This window comes from Callospermophilus lateralis, chromosome 1, assembly GCF_048772815.1.
Source record: "Callospermophilus lateralis isolate mCalLat2 chromosome 1, mCalLat2.hap1, whole genome shotgun sequence".
Taxonomy (NCBI): domain Eukaryota; kingdom Metazoa; phylum Chordata; class Mammalia; order Rodentia; family Sciuridae; genus Callospermophilus; species Callospermophilus lateralis.
In genome coordinates this window covers 7,107,642-7,122,354 of record NC_135305.1, presented here as the reverse complement: position 1 = coordinate 7,122,354, position 14,713 = coordinate 7,107,642, and the positions used below count along the sequence as shown (strand labels likewise).

The following is a 14,713-nucleotide window of genomic DNA, read 5'->3' as shown; positions in this document are numbered from 1 at the left end:
GTATCATGTTAGACTTTTTAGAATACTGTGATGAATAAGATGTCTCTCCCTTGAACTTCATGGATCTTTATTTTTTGTACCAGGGATTGAACTCAGGGATTCTTAACCACTGAGCCACATTCCCACTTTTTTTATTCTTGATTTTGAGTGAGGGTCTCACTAAGTTGCTTGGGCCTTGGTAGGTTGCTGAGGCTGGCTGTGTACTTGGAATTGTCTTGCCTTAGCCTCTCAAGCTGCTGGGATTACAGGTGTGTGCCACCATGCTCAGCTGGAAAATAATTTGGGTGTAAACGTAGCTTATAATAATCTATGTGGTTAACACTTGGACAAATTGTTACCAGCCCCAACCCTCTTAGCAAGGCTTTCTTACTGATTATTTCACTTAATCTCACATGGTCAGTGATGTGGTCAGGGCAGGAATATTGCCATTTGATGTATGGAAAATGGGCTGGGGCAGTGTGACTTGTTCACCAGGTCATGCTGCAGATTGACAGCAGGTCCCAGGCCTCCTTGCTAAGCCTGAGCTGCACCCACTCCCACGATCATTGGTCAAGGATGGCACAGTATTGTCAATTTCAGTTTTCATTCCCTTTCATTTTAAAGTGACAAATTTGAGTCAGAATATTTAGGAAGAGACATATCATAAATTAAGAAAGTCAGACTTGCATGCTTGTAAATCAAGCAACTAGGGAGGCTGAGGCAGGAGGATCTCAAATTAAAAGCCAGTCTTGGCAAGAACCTGTCTCATAAAAGAAAAAGGGCTAGGAATGTAGATCCATGGCAAAGCACCCCTGAATTCAATCCCAAGTACCAAATAAATAAGGTAAGATTTATTTTCTTAGTGCTTTATGATCTAAGATACTGTGGAGTATTGCAGAGATTAAGAAGTTGCTTAGTGGAACAAAAACAGCCAAAAGTAATTAAGTAAAAATCTTGAAGGATTTTCTGCCCCTAGGTATGTAAGTGCAGATCTGCAGTGGGGACCTGTGGCCAAACTTTCCACAGGCCACATGAGTTTGGTGGGGCTGAAGTTCCTGGAAATATACTTGTTATTTTGTTAGGAGCAGGTTGGGAACTAATAAAATTAACCTAGGACAATAGCTTTGACATGCAATGTGAGGGTCAAGTCAGACTCCTTGGGGGGTTTGGTGCCCACCACCTAGCTCCAGGACTGCTGGACCCAGCTGCGGTGGGAGCTGCTCAGGGGAGTGGCTGCTCAGCAGGTGCAGGGGCACTGATCAAGGGAGAGAGCAGTCCTGTGCCCAGCAGGGACTTGGCAGGGCAAGAGGTGCTTCTGAAACTTTATTATTTTTAACGTGGTTTGAGTTTGGTAAAGAAATATCTTTGACCTTTTGGCAGGAGGAGGAATGTTGGGGCCCAAAATAGTATGTTCTCGAGTGTCGCTTTTTATCCTGGACACAGGCGGTGGCTGTGAAGAGAGGGAAATGAATGGTACCCTTGGTTGTCCCTTAGGCTCAGGAGGCGTTGGAATCGCCTAGGTTACTCAGCTTTGGAGGGGACAGTGTCCTAGGCCAGCACTGCCCAACAGCACATTTTGTGCTGATGGAATATTCTGTATTTGGGATATCCAATACCATAGCCACGAGCCATATGGTTCTTTTTTTTTTCCTTATTTTTGGTATTTGGGATACCCAATACCATAGCCACGAGCCATATGGTTCTTTTTTTTCCCTTATTTTTGGTATTTGGGATACCCAATACCATAGCCACGAGCCATATGGTTCTTTTTTTTCTTATTTTTGGTACCAGGTACAGGGGCACTTAACCACCAAGCCACATCTCCAGCTTTTATTTGTATTTTATTTAGAAACAGGGTATCTCTGAATTGTTTAGGGCCTCACTAAGTTGCTAAGACTGGCTTTGAACTTGCAATCCTCCTGCCTTAGCCTCCCGAGTCACTGGGATTACATGCATGTGCCACTGCACCCAGTGCCATGTGGCTCTTAACATTTCAAATGTGACTGGTGTGGCTGAGAAATTGAATTTTAGCTTAGCTTAATTTTAATTAATTAAAATAGCCACACGTGGCTATTGGATGGTGTAGCCCTAGGATTGACGTTCCTATTGGCAAAAAGCTAGAAGGCGGTGTGTGTGTATGGCTCAGTGCTTTGCCTAGCATACGCATGCCCTGGGTTCTGTCCCCAGCATAGCAAAAAAGCAAAATAAAACAAAAACAAACAACAACAACAACAACAAACTAGAAGACTTGCCTTCTCTCCCCTCCCACTCTGTGGCCCAAATCTAGAAAGATTTTTGGTTTCTTTGTTGGGAATAGTGGATAGAGTCGGTTCTGGGGTAGAATGCTATCTTTGCCCTTTAGACTGTGGGACCTTGGAAGGTGATCTATGTTAAGCATATAGTATAGTGCTGGGCACACAACAAGCACTCAATAAGTGGTAGCTATTATTTTATTATTAAAATAATTACAGTGGCCTATGTGTGCCTACTTGTAGAGCAAGAGATGAAAAGGTTTGTTCTCTGTTTAGCTCAGTTTCCATAAAGAATGAGCTGTCCCCATGTCAAGTAGCTAAGTCTGCCACAAACTTAAGGGCTTGGCTGAATTGGTGTCATAGGTCATGTCTCAGCGTTTTTTTTTTTTTTTTTTTTTTTTTAATTCTAAGGAAAGAAAACTTTAGAGCAGCTGAAACATCACACTCACGGTTTCATCTAAGTTTCCACAGCCCATCCCAGCCCTTAAAGTTGTGGCTGGGGCTAGGACATTGCACTGTTAAAGTAGCTTTCTCACATGCATTCACTCATTCACTGACTGAGGACCCATTATATTCTGGACCTTTGAGATACAGGGATGCTAAAAAACAGTTCTTGTCCTTTGAAGTTCACAACCTAATGGGGAAAATAACAGTGTGTTAAATTCCAAATTTGAGGTCATTACCAAGTGCTTTAGAGTGAGGTATTAGGGATGCTTCTCCAATTCCTGGGGATAGAAGAGCTCATGGTGAAGACACAATGGAAGCCCTGGGGACTTGGCCTCATGCAGGAAGAGCTGGAGGCTGGCCAGAGCAATGGTCTGGAGTTGCCTGGGAGAGGCCCAGGGTCATCTGTCCATCTGGTAAGTCCCAGGGTGGAATAGTGCAGGGCCCTGTGCAGGGCTTTCTGAGCTGATTTCTTCTCTGCCCATATGGGGGTCATGGGCCAGCTACTCTCCAGAGTGCCTTGGCTGTGAGCAGCCCTGGACTTTGTTAGGGTCTAGAGTCCAGCTGCCACAAGGACTGGGGGTGACCTTATGTCAGCTACTGCATTCCCAGAGTGTTTCTACATTATCCTTTATCACAGCATGTGAGAACAGGATGGTCAGCTGGGGGAGAGGAGGGGAGCTGGAAATCACAGGGTGGCAGAGCAGAGAATGGAGGCCTTTGGCCCTGGACATCTCTCACAGAGACCCAGGGTTTGGGATGGCATCATCTGCCTCCCCCTCTCAATCTAGCTGTGTTCTTTTTGTTTCTATTTTGGTTCATCTTACCTAGAAAAATGCTGCTAAAAATATGGGTGCCATCCTCAGGTTCATTATTGATTTTGCTTTTGAAAACTTCAGTCTTCACTAAGTGTCCCCATTTCTCTTGTGGCCTGCAGAGGAGATGAAAACTGGTTGTCCTGGCCAGTGACAACTTCTGCAACAGGAGCTGGAGCACTGGGAGGTGGTGCTGTCCTGTGAGCAGAGAGGCAGACAGGGGCTGTTTTCAGAGGTCAGGAGGCCCATCGGGACTCTCAACTTGGCCCTGGTAGATTCAATTCTTTGGCTTCCCAGTGTCCCCCTCCCTATTGCTTCTCTTTAAAATACCAGTCTCCTTGGAGGTCTCATTCATGTGCCATCGGCCTGAGTGAGGTGCTCTAGAGGCCTGAAGTAGGCCAGGCTTGACCTGCTGGGACAATCTGGTCCTCAGGGTAAGCTGTGAAAGCAGCGGTACCTGGCCTCCAGGTCTGGTGTCCTGAGCAAGGTGCTGATTTTACTGCCTAGTGGCCCCCTGCAATGCTTCAGTTCTCAGGCTTTGAAAAGCACACTGTGGAGCCTGGATCTCCCAACGCTCTCACGAGGGACAGCTCCACACTAAAGTTACATCCACCATCTGCTGGAAGGGGTCCCCCTGAGTCCTGGGGAATCTCAACTACTCCCTTCGTGGGGCAGCTCCCAAGGGGCCCAGAGCTGAAGCCTACTTAATGTCCCTTGAGCCCTGGTAGCTTTACGCTCTCCCTCCCAGGCCCGCTCAGTGCCATCATATCCTTTGTGTTTGTCTGCAGGTCTTGGGCCTAGGGTGGTAAAGAGGACACAGTCACAAGGCCACTCCCATCTGGGCTCTGCCACTCTGTTTCAAATTTCATTTTATTTGCCCATCTATAAAATGGGATAATGATACCTGCCCAATTTAGACTGCTTATGGTTATTGGAAGTTCCCACGAGATAATACATGGGAAAGGACTGTGTAAAAAGCAAAGGCTCCTACTAGCAAGCAGTAGTGTTAGTAAATGGCAGTGGGAAAATGGAATTTCTCCCTGCTTCTCACAATTGCTGCTACTTTGGGTGTTGTAGGCAGCTCTTTTATGGGCTATCTGTGGCTTGACCACTGTGGGCCAGTTGTGTGGAGGAGGGGCTCCAGATTTTTATTCCTTCCCCTGGTCATCTTAGTGATTCTGTCACTGGAAAGGAGGTTTCCCAGAAAAGGGAAGAGAATCTCGACTCCCTGGCAGGTTCTTCTCCTTATTTATTTATTTATTTACTGGGAATTAAACCCTGGGGCTCTTTACCATTGAGCTATATTCCCAGCTTTAAAAATTTTTTATTTTGAGACAGGGTTTCGCTAAGTTGCTGAAGCTGGCCTGGAACTTGTGATCCTACTGCCTCAGCTTCCCAAGTTGCTGGGATTATAGGCATGTGCCACCATGCCCAGCTCTGGCAGGTGCTTGATTTAGGACACAGAAAGGAATTTAGGACACATCAGAGAAGGCACTAAGGCTTATTTAAGAAAGACAGACATTTATTTAAGAAAGTAAGCAACAGAGTTGAATATACAAAGGGAGAAGTTCAGATGCTGGACAGTGAGAGATACTTTGGCCTTGAGCTCTTCATTTTATTTATTAATTTATTTTTTATAACTTTTTTGGTAACAGTAGGCATTGAACCTAGGGGGACTTTATCATTGAGTCAGATCCCCAGTGCTTTTTAGTTTTTCTTTTAAGATAGGGTTTTACTAGGTTGCCCAGTTTAACGCCCAACTCTTAGATCCTCCTTCAGCCTCCCAGGTAGCTGGGACTACAGGCATGTGCCACTGTCCTGCTTATGCTCTTTTTAAAGGAAATTGTGTAAGCGGTATACAAGAGAATTGTGTGGGGGTGATGTCAGCATGATGAGCTCAGTTTTTTTTTAAATCATGGAGCACAGGGCAATTCCCTGTGGTCTGAGTCTTTCAGGATCTCTAGGTTGATGTCAGCCAGTGAACAGAGAACTTTTGAAAAATACCCACCCATACTGTAAATTAAAAAAAAAAAAAAATATATATATATATATATTTTCAATCTTTTCTCCCTCAATTAAAAAAAAAGTTTGTTATAGTTGCATATTATTAAAGTTTTTTTTTTTTTAGTTGTAGTTGGACACAATATCTTTATTTATTTTTATGTGGTGCTGAGGATGGAACCCAGGGCCCTGTGTGTGCTAGGCAAGTGCTCTACCAATGAGCCACAATCCCAGCCCCATATTATTAAAGTTTTTAACAATATTTTCCCCTTGACTTTATTTAGCCTAAAGAAAATATATTGTATAAGCCAGGCCTATAATCCCAGGGACTCAGGTGTCTGAGGCAGGAAGGCTGCAAGGAGGCCAGCCTCAGCAACTGAGTCCCTAAACAACTTAGTGAGCCGCTGTCTCAAACACACACACACACACACACACACACACACACACTAATAATAAGGACTGGGGATGTAGCTCAGTGGTGCAACACCCCTGGGTTCAATCATCATCATAATCATCATAATAGTTGTATGAGCTAACAATGTATGTAGGCATTAATCATCTGGACTCACAATACTACTCTAAGATTTAAGGCTTTTACAAATTTAGGCCTGGAGGAAAACAGGCTTGTAAGGTGAGGGTGTTAATAGGCCTTCTTGGATTTAGAGTTTCCCCCTTCCCTGCTAGTTCCCTTTCTGCCTATCCTTTTTTTCCATCCGGCTTCGGTAGCACCCGGGCATATAGCTTTGAGGGCTTGGATCTGCCCTCATAACCCTCTGCGGCTTCCTGCCCACAGAGACTCTATGGGGCTCCTGCGATGACCCCTTTCTCTCTCCTGCGATGACCCCTCTCTCTCTCCTGGAGCTCAGGGACAGCCATGTTGCCTCCAGCGCCCCCACTCTGTCTCCTAGTCGCTGGGAGACAGGCGTCCTATGGGCCTGGCCAGGCTATTCCAGCCCTGGGAAAAGGGAGATTGAAGATGATGCTCTAATTACCGAATTTGGACCTGGGGAATTCTGAAAGAGGAATGGCTAGGGCGGGGGCCCTGGAGGCTTGGGGTGACCCGCCCCGCAGGGCTTTCTGGCCCTGGAGCCGGCCGGAGCCGGATCCCCTCTCCTGCCTAGGCGGGCGAGGCGCTTGCAACCTTCCTTTTTCCCCCAGCCAGGGTGTTGGCGAGTTAGACCTCCCAGCCTCACGGGGCTGCTGTGCGGCTGCGACGACGTTGGCGACTGCGGCGCTGCGGCGGAGACGAAGGGCTCGGGAGGCGGCGCCATGTGAGTCCCTGGCCAGGGCCTTGGCCGCGGCGGGAGGTTACCGTATTTATCCAGGCCATTGCTGGACCCTTGGGGGCGGGTCACTGCGGGCGCGCTACCGTATTTGCCCGGAGCCGCGCAGTCCTTTCCAGGAGTGGTAGTGCCACGGCTTAATTACGTATTTATCCAGGGTCGCGTGGTTCCGCGGGGGGCGCTGCGGACTCAGGGGTGGGCTGCGTTCACCCTTGGGGATCGGGGGCTTGCCGCGGCCTGGGTGGGGTGCGGCAGCTGGGTGGCAGCCTACGTCTATTCGTGGGTGGGGGTGCGACGCACAGTTTGCCATCTTTCTCCAGGGTCGCTCGGGTCCCCCGAGATGGCAAGGCTGTGCGCGAGGGTCGGGTGAGGCGGGGTGAGCTCTTTCGGTTAATGCAACTCTTCAGCAAGAAGGACGTGGAGGGGGGCTTGCTGATTTTTCTGGGGGCGGGGGAGGAGGGGCGCGGAGGCGCTGCGGGAGAGTTACCGTATTTGCGTTGGGCGGCGCAGACTCTAGAGGAAAGAGCTGTCGCTGGAGACTGGAGGAGCGGGGGTGCAGCCTGGGCTGTGAGTGTGCAAGGGGTGGAGGAACTTGGGGGAGGGACAGGGGCCGTGGCCTTGGACCCTCTAGGCGGGCGGAGCCTCTGTCGGGGTTGGAGCCGGGAGGAGTGGGGAGGCTGCCCAGTGACAGGCTGAATTGATGGAGGGGACTTTGGTGGCTTGGGGTCTACCGCCAGTGGTACTTGTCCCCCAACTCCCAGGGTGAATGATTGCCTGTTCCCCTGGAAGACAGAAGGGTGTCCCTGAGACCCCACTCTGCAGGCGGATTGACTGAGGCTGGAAGTGGGAGGGGCCTGCAGGGTGGTACAGGGGAACAGCCAGCGAGCTTCCCTAGTGAGATGGGGGGTAGGTGGAGTTGTGGGTTGTGCAGAGCAGTCCCAGTGCCCTGAAGGAGTTTTTTGGGGTACATGGGAGTGGTGGCAGTAGACAGTGCCCCTACAGGAGCAGTGGTCCTTTGGGAATAATTGGCTCTGCCGTGGTTGGGATGGTGGTGGGGGTCTCCTCTCTACGTGTGTGTTGAGGAGTGCTTGATTATCAAGGAGCTAGTGCATTGAGGAGAGCTTTCAACAGTGAATCTGGAGACTTAGGGCGTAGTACTGGCTCACCTTGCTGTGTGACCTTGGGTAAGATTATTGACCTCACCAAAACTCAGTTGTTCCTTTTGTAAAAATGGAACTTGACAATCCTGCTCTGTTCCTTTCTCAGGGCAATGTGAGAACAATGGGAAATGATTTAAGAGGAGCACAGTGGTCTGGAATAGGATCCTTAGGAGAAGCAATGTGGAGGAAACCAGATGCTCAAGATGTTTGTTGAACTCGAGTGTTGCTCAGTCTTGGGCCAGGCTTTGCTGTGGGGACACTGAGAGGAATAAAGCTGAGACCTGGCTCTGGGAACCCTACTGGTTCAGTGATTTGCACACCTTTTAAACACATGCCTCATTTTGATAAACAAAGAGCTTCTCCCTTTAATGTTTAATCCAGTGAGGTCACTTTCAAGTCCAGAATTTTATTTTTGTTTCCTGCTTTAAGTTTTGCAAAAATATCTTTAAATCATGAGTGATCACATCCTTCCCTCCAAGTTTGGGGTGCACCTCCCACCCCCTCTCCTTGAGAATCTGCTTAGAGAGGTAAGGTGTATCCAGGTGAAGACTACAACTACTAGGAGCTCATGGATGGTCCCCATAGGCATTTATTGCAGGTTTTATGGGTAGCAGGAGAAGTGCTTGGATAAAAGAAGGCAGCTCTGTTGGTAAGGTGCTGGGGTAGGGGCAATCTGGTGAATGAGGGTCACCAGGGTGGGCAACATAGCTCAAGGAGAGGCTGTAGGGGTCTGGAAGTCTTCTGGGAGGAGGTGGCATTTGAGATGAGCCCAGGAAGGCAGGTAGAGAAGCATGAAGGGGTTATTTGGGCTTGAACAACGACATAGAAGGGCGAGTGCTGGAGGTTTTGGGAGGTGAGAGGCTCCTCGGGCTGGGAGTTGCCTGACCCCTTCTTTCCCTTCTGCCTTTCCAGGGGCTGGTGATTGCAGCTGGAAGTGTCCATGACCGAGCTGGAGTCCTCCGGGGGCGGGTCCCCTGTGGGGGACGGGGAGGAGGGTCTGGGGGACGAGCGAGGCCTGGTCATCCACCACCCTGCCGAGGAGCAGCCCCACCGCTGCCTGCTGTGCGGCCAGACCTTCTCGCAGCAACCCAGCCTCGTGAGGCACCAGAAGGCGCACGCCGGGGCGGGCCGCGCGGCCTCCTTCGTGTGCCCGGAGTGCGGCAAGGCTTTCAGCGTGAAGCACAACCTCGAGGTGCACCAGCGCACGCACACGGGGGAGCGACCCTTCCCCTGCCCCGAGTGCGGCCGCTGCTTCAGTCTCAAGCAGAACCTGCTCACGCACCAGCGCATCCACAGCGGCGAGAAGCCGCACCAGTGCGCGCAGTGCGGCCGTTGCTTCCGGGAGCCGCGCTTCCTGCTCAACCACCAGCGCACCCACGCGCGCATGCCCGCGCCGCACCCGCGCCGCCCCGGCGTCTTCGGGGAGCGGCGGCCCTACTTCTGCCCGCGCTGCGGCAAGAGCTTCGCGCGCGAGGGCTCGCTCAAGTCCCACCAGCGCAGCCACGGCCACGGGCCCGAGGGCCAGGCGGCCCACCTAGGCCGCGTGCTATGACAAGCACGTGGCCTGCCACCCTCAGCTGCCTCCAGGCCCAGAGCGGCGTCCCGGGGCCCTGGAGATGGAGCTGGGCTGAGGCCCTCTCTCTGGACAGGATCCCGGGAGAGGGACAACACTGGCTTGGGGTGTCAAGCTCAAGACCGGATGCAGCTGCTTTGGGCTCCTGCGTTGGTTTTCCTCGGGCTCTTGCAGCCTTAAGCAGGTGAGGCCTGCAGGGCAGCCTGAAGCCCCAGAAGTCCAGAGGTGTCAGGGGCGGGCGGGTGAGTGCGTGGGGAGCAAGCTGGGTTTGTAGGACTGGTTATGACGAGCTGTTTACCAAATCGTCATCCCCAGAATGTCAGAGTTGACAGCGACTTGGAGAGGGCCACTCTCCACAATCCCCAGGTCTAGTCTCAGTCCCAAGGCCTCCTTCACCCACTCTGTGGTGTCCTTGAGAAGTCATTGCACTTCTGTCTCAGTTTGTTCATCTGTAAGAGGAGGATCAATTTGAGAGTCTCCTCCTCTCTGGCGCATTGTGAGGATTTGCTGTTAGGAGAGAGTAGCATCATGTGTGTGCGCTGTGCTGTGCTGTGCTGTGCTGCACTCTCAGAAGGAGGCATAGGTGAGGACCACAGCCCAGTCACTCATGTGTGACTGATGCCTACACAGGATATGGGCTGTAGTGGGAACAATCTGTGAAATTTCTGGGAGAGAGGTGACTGGAGTCACTTGGGGGAATGCCATGGCTTTGAACTGGCCCTGGGGATGAATAGGCTTGCTCCAGAAGGGCAAGTATGTGGAAGGATTTGGGAAGTGAGGTTTTCTTAGTGGAGGTTCTGATTTGCCCTAGGAAGGACTTTGTGGTAAGGGAGGAGGGACCTTGGAGACTTTTAATGAGAACCTAGTGGGCTCAGACCTGTGCTTTAAAGGCACTGTGAGGACAGCTGGAAGACCCAGACCCTGGGGCCAACCAGGCAGAAGATGAAACTCCAGCTAAGATGCTTGGCTGAGGTCACACAGTGAGAATGGGGTGAGCCGGAACTTGCCTCCAGGACCTCTGATTCCAAGTTCGTGCTCTGAGGCACAGACCTCTTCAGCTGGTTGGCAGATGTAGAAATGGCCTTCTCCAAGCTTGTCCCAAGTCCCAGTACTCAGCACAGTGGGTAAGGTCAGGGCTTTGTTTTGGATTCTGGACCCCAAGACCCTTCAGCTGTACTGCTGAAAAATACAAAATGGAGCTGAGAGGATTCCAGCATGTGGCTGGGGGTCATGTGAAGGAGCCCAGGCAGGGTCATCACTGGGTGGTGCAGATGCCTGAGGGCATACGGATGATGGACACTGCTGCTCCCAGAGCCCTTGCTTCCCATTCAAGTCTGTGCTGAGTGCTGGAGACCTGTTCCTTCTTCCCTCTGCCCTCTCTGTCCTTCCTCAGTGCAGTGTGGCTCCTCAGAGATCGATTTCCCTCTGCCTGCTACCTTTGGTAGCTGTTGCAATGTGGACTAGCACTTCATGGCAGAGAATAAGATTAAGCAGGGTCCTGGGACAACTGGAGCCAATCACCCAAATGTCCTGACCCCAAGATGTCCCATCTGTAAATGGGATTAATAATTCTCGTCTTGCATTGTAGGAGGTTAAGGGACTTACTGAAAGCCCCAGGCAGATGCAGCAGGGGCAGCTAATGTCCCTTCTAGCTTTGGGGGTGGATGGGCAGGGCCATGTTGTAGCACCAGACCTGACCCTGATCTCTTTGTTTCTGTGAACAGATGTGAAGTGAGCAGGACCTCATGGCCCAGAAGGTGCCGGGCACATCTGGGCACAGAGACTAGGAATGGAGTCCCATGGGAGCCTGCATGGCACTACACCCTGGCATGAGGACACGTCCTCTAAGAAGATCTACCTTGGGAGGTGCCCTGCAGTGACCTGTAGAGGTGACCTGATGGAACCTGGAATTAGAGGCCAATTCCAAAACCTGGTGGGAAAACCCCTCAGGCCTCGAGGGAGTCACAGCAGGGGCAGGCCTCCTGCTGGCTTCCTGGCCACGGATCTCTACTCTCATGTGGCTGCAGGGATGGCATCTGTGGCCTTTCTGCTCCTGCCTGGTCCGCCAGTCAGCTAAAATTCAGAGACAGGAAGTGACTAGTCTAAGTTAACACAGCAGGTCAGTGGCAGGTCAGGCTTGAGGGCAGAACCTTGCCCCTGTGTGAACCATTCCTGCAGGCTTCATTTCCTTTCTGAGCCAGGAAGGTTGTTAACACTTTGGGGTCACGTGGCCCTTTGAAAATTTGTGAAAATTGTGGACCTTCTCTCCAGGAAAACATGCATACTCACTTAGACTCAAAAATTCCAAGCAATTTCAGGAGCTGCTGGACTCCAGACAAAGAACCTCAGCCCTGGAGGCTTCATCTGCCACCCTTCCCTTACCTGACACACAGCCCCGAGCTAAGGCTGCTGTGCAAGTAGTGTTTCTCTCTCCCCTGACCTCGTTCCCTTGTTTGGGAATAAAGAATTCTGAGGTGGAGATTCATATAGTCAATCCCTTCTCTCAGACACCAGTGCACCAGATTTCTGGAACCTAATTTCCCTTCCCCTGACGTCACTGGAGATTCCCTGGACTGGTTTGCTCCTCTGCATTTGTTTCATGTTCTGCCAGCAGGATGCTGGCTTGTGAAATGGAGCCTCTGCTAGGCCTGGGCTCTGATTTCACTGGGAGGTGTCAGGGAAGCTGGACTCTGAGGAGGTAGAAGAAGCACCAGTAAGCCCACCCAGGGAAAAGGAAACCGGTCACACTCAGACAAGGCTCCTGCCCCACCAGGGCAGCCCCAGGCAGTGTCATGTGGGAGAGCTGGGGAGGAAGACGCTAGAGCCCTGCTACTGGTGCCTGTGGCTGGTGGGAGAGGCAGGTGCAAAAGCTGGGGTGCCCCAAACAGATGGGTACAAGAGGAGGGACCAGGCTCCAGGCCGGCTGCAGAGCTTAGTCTTCACACCTGAGCAGGTCATCCTGGAGCCCACAAGGCTCACCTGCCTCCCCAGAATGAACTCCCATCAGAAAAAATGGGACCCACTGGGTTGGGATGGAAGCCAATGGATTCCTGCCCTGGGTTCTTGCTGCTCCCATCCCCCAGACAGTTTGGCACATAGGTTCTTCCTGGACACCTACTGTAATAGGATTGCAGAATGCTTGGGGAAATAGAGAAAGGGGAGCCACTCCCTGCCCTGGAGGCTTCCATGTAGCTCTGGTCCTTGGCCAATCTAGGGAGAACCACAACAGCACACCCTCTCTCTGCTAATTGTTCAGCTTGTCTCCTTGCCGTACCTGTGCTGTGCCTTCCCTGGTATTGCTCGGAAACGTCCCCCTTCTATCCTCCTCTCTATTGAGCCCTCCTTATCCACAGGGTTGGGCTTCCTTCTCTGTATAGGACCTGTGTGAACATACTGTCACCCCTGAGTACACTGTGCTGTCTAGTCTTGTGCTTCAGTTTCCTCTGTGTGTATGTGCGTGCACACATGTGTGTCTTGAGTCTCCAACTAGACTGAGCTCCCTGAGGGCAAGGACTGTGTCATTTCTTTTTGAACCCCGGCTGGTCTAGCACAGGGCTGGACTCATAACTCTCAGGAAACACTTGTCAACTGGCTGATGAAGCAAGTGCTGGAGTGTGGGGGGTGGGGATGGGAGGAGCGTGAGGGGAGAGGGCATATGAGTTAACTAGTGGGTGCGTTTTATTGGGCTGTGGACTGGCTCCCCTGGGTCAGTAGTGGACTCTGGAGGCCTCAGGTCTTCCACTACTTGGAGGCAGTGGATGCAGGAGGAACCCCCACCCCCACCCCTGCCCATGACTATGCAGGACTATACGGAAAGGGTCGTCCAGGCTGGCTATTTTTGGAGGTCACTGACACTTACTGGAGCTGACCAAGTGGAATAAATGTTCTCTTGACATCAGTTGGTGTGAAGAGTAGTCCTTGGGGCTTAGCTGGGAGCAGGATAGAGGCTGCAGTCTTAGCCACCATCATTTCTGGAAGGTTAGATTCAAGGTAATACGGTGCCCAAAGACTAGAGAAAACAAAAATCTGCCAGCTGTGGGGTGCATGCCCGTAATCCCAGTGGCACAAAAGGCTGAGGCAGGAGGATCTCAAGCTCAAGACCAGCCTCAGCAAGTTAGTGAGGCCCTAAGCAACTTATAGAGACCCTGTCTCAAAACTTAAAAAAGGACCAGGGGCGGGGCTGGGTTTGTGACTGTGGCAGAGCGCTTGCCTCACACATGTGAGGCACTGGGTTCAATCCTCAGCACCACATAAAAATAAGTAAATAAAGATATTTTTTAAGAAAAGGACCAGGGAGGTGGCTTAGTAGCTAAGCACCCTTGGGTTCAATCCCTAGTACCAAAAATAATAAACAAACAAAAAAAACATGAATTAATGCAGTTCTCTCTGCATGTGGAAAGAGAGTGCTGTTTGGATTTGGGTAACAGGTATTAGCAATCCTCTGACACCAACAGCTTGCTGAGCCCATGGCGGGGCCAGACCTGCTGAGAAGCCTTGGGGCAATTCTCATTGGCACCCAAGAGGTGGGCCACAGAGAGTGCTCAGGTCAGGAGACCAGGCTCCAGGTCTGGCCCACTTCCAATGAGAGGCCAGCCCAGTCGCACCTCTCCTGGCTGTCCCTGCTCACCAGCTTCATAGGGTCTCGAGAAACAGGCATGCTTATTAATGATGCTTGTGCCAGCAGGTCATCGTGTCCTTTCTGATGTGGGACCTGCAGAGACCGTGTCACTTCACAGCCAGGCCTCCTGCCACCAGTGACCCTGGGACTTGGTTAAGTTTGTTCCCTCCTGTTAGTGGGGAGCTGGCTCACTCAGCACCTTTGCTCTGTTCCTTGCTCTCTGGGATCTGCAGCTGCATCACTGACTCCTCAGTCCGGGGCCTGAGTGAGTGGGAAGACACTCAAGAACAGCAGCCTTGAACCCTGCTTTGCTGGGGGCAGGGCTCACGTTTGACTCACAGGTGCTTCTGAAGTGGTCACGGCCTGGCTTGTGCCCAGCCTGAGCTGGGCTTCAGCCTGTTACCTAACCCAGCTCAGTGGCCAAGGAAGTGTCATGTTATGAATGACCAAATCACGTGTCCCCCACTGAGGGACTAAGTTCCACCTGGAGCCTTCAGTTTAGGAAAACCAGAGTTGGGGATAAAACCAGAGCTGAGAAGATGGGGGGCTTGGACTCCAGGAGGACCAACACCCTGCAACCAGAGGGGA

General features: G+C 51.4%; 1 protein-coding gene across 1 annotated transcript; it reads left to right on the top strand.

Annotated features, from left to right (window-relative positions):
- Positions 1-8,874: 8,874 nt before the first annotated feature.
- On the top strand, positions 8,875-13,405 carry LOC143379449 (uncharacterized). Its single transcript, XM_076832067.2, has 2 exons — positions 8,875-9,691; positions 11,232-13,405. Exon 1 carries the CDS (start codon positions 8,875-8,877, stop codon positions 9,484-9,486), a length of 612 nt encoding a protein of 203 aa, XP_076688182.1. The 3' UTR covers positions 9,487-9,691; positions 11,232-13,405.
- The last annotated feature ends 1,308 nt before the right edge of the window (positions 13,406-14,713 follow it).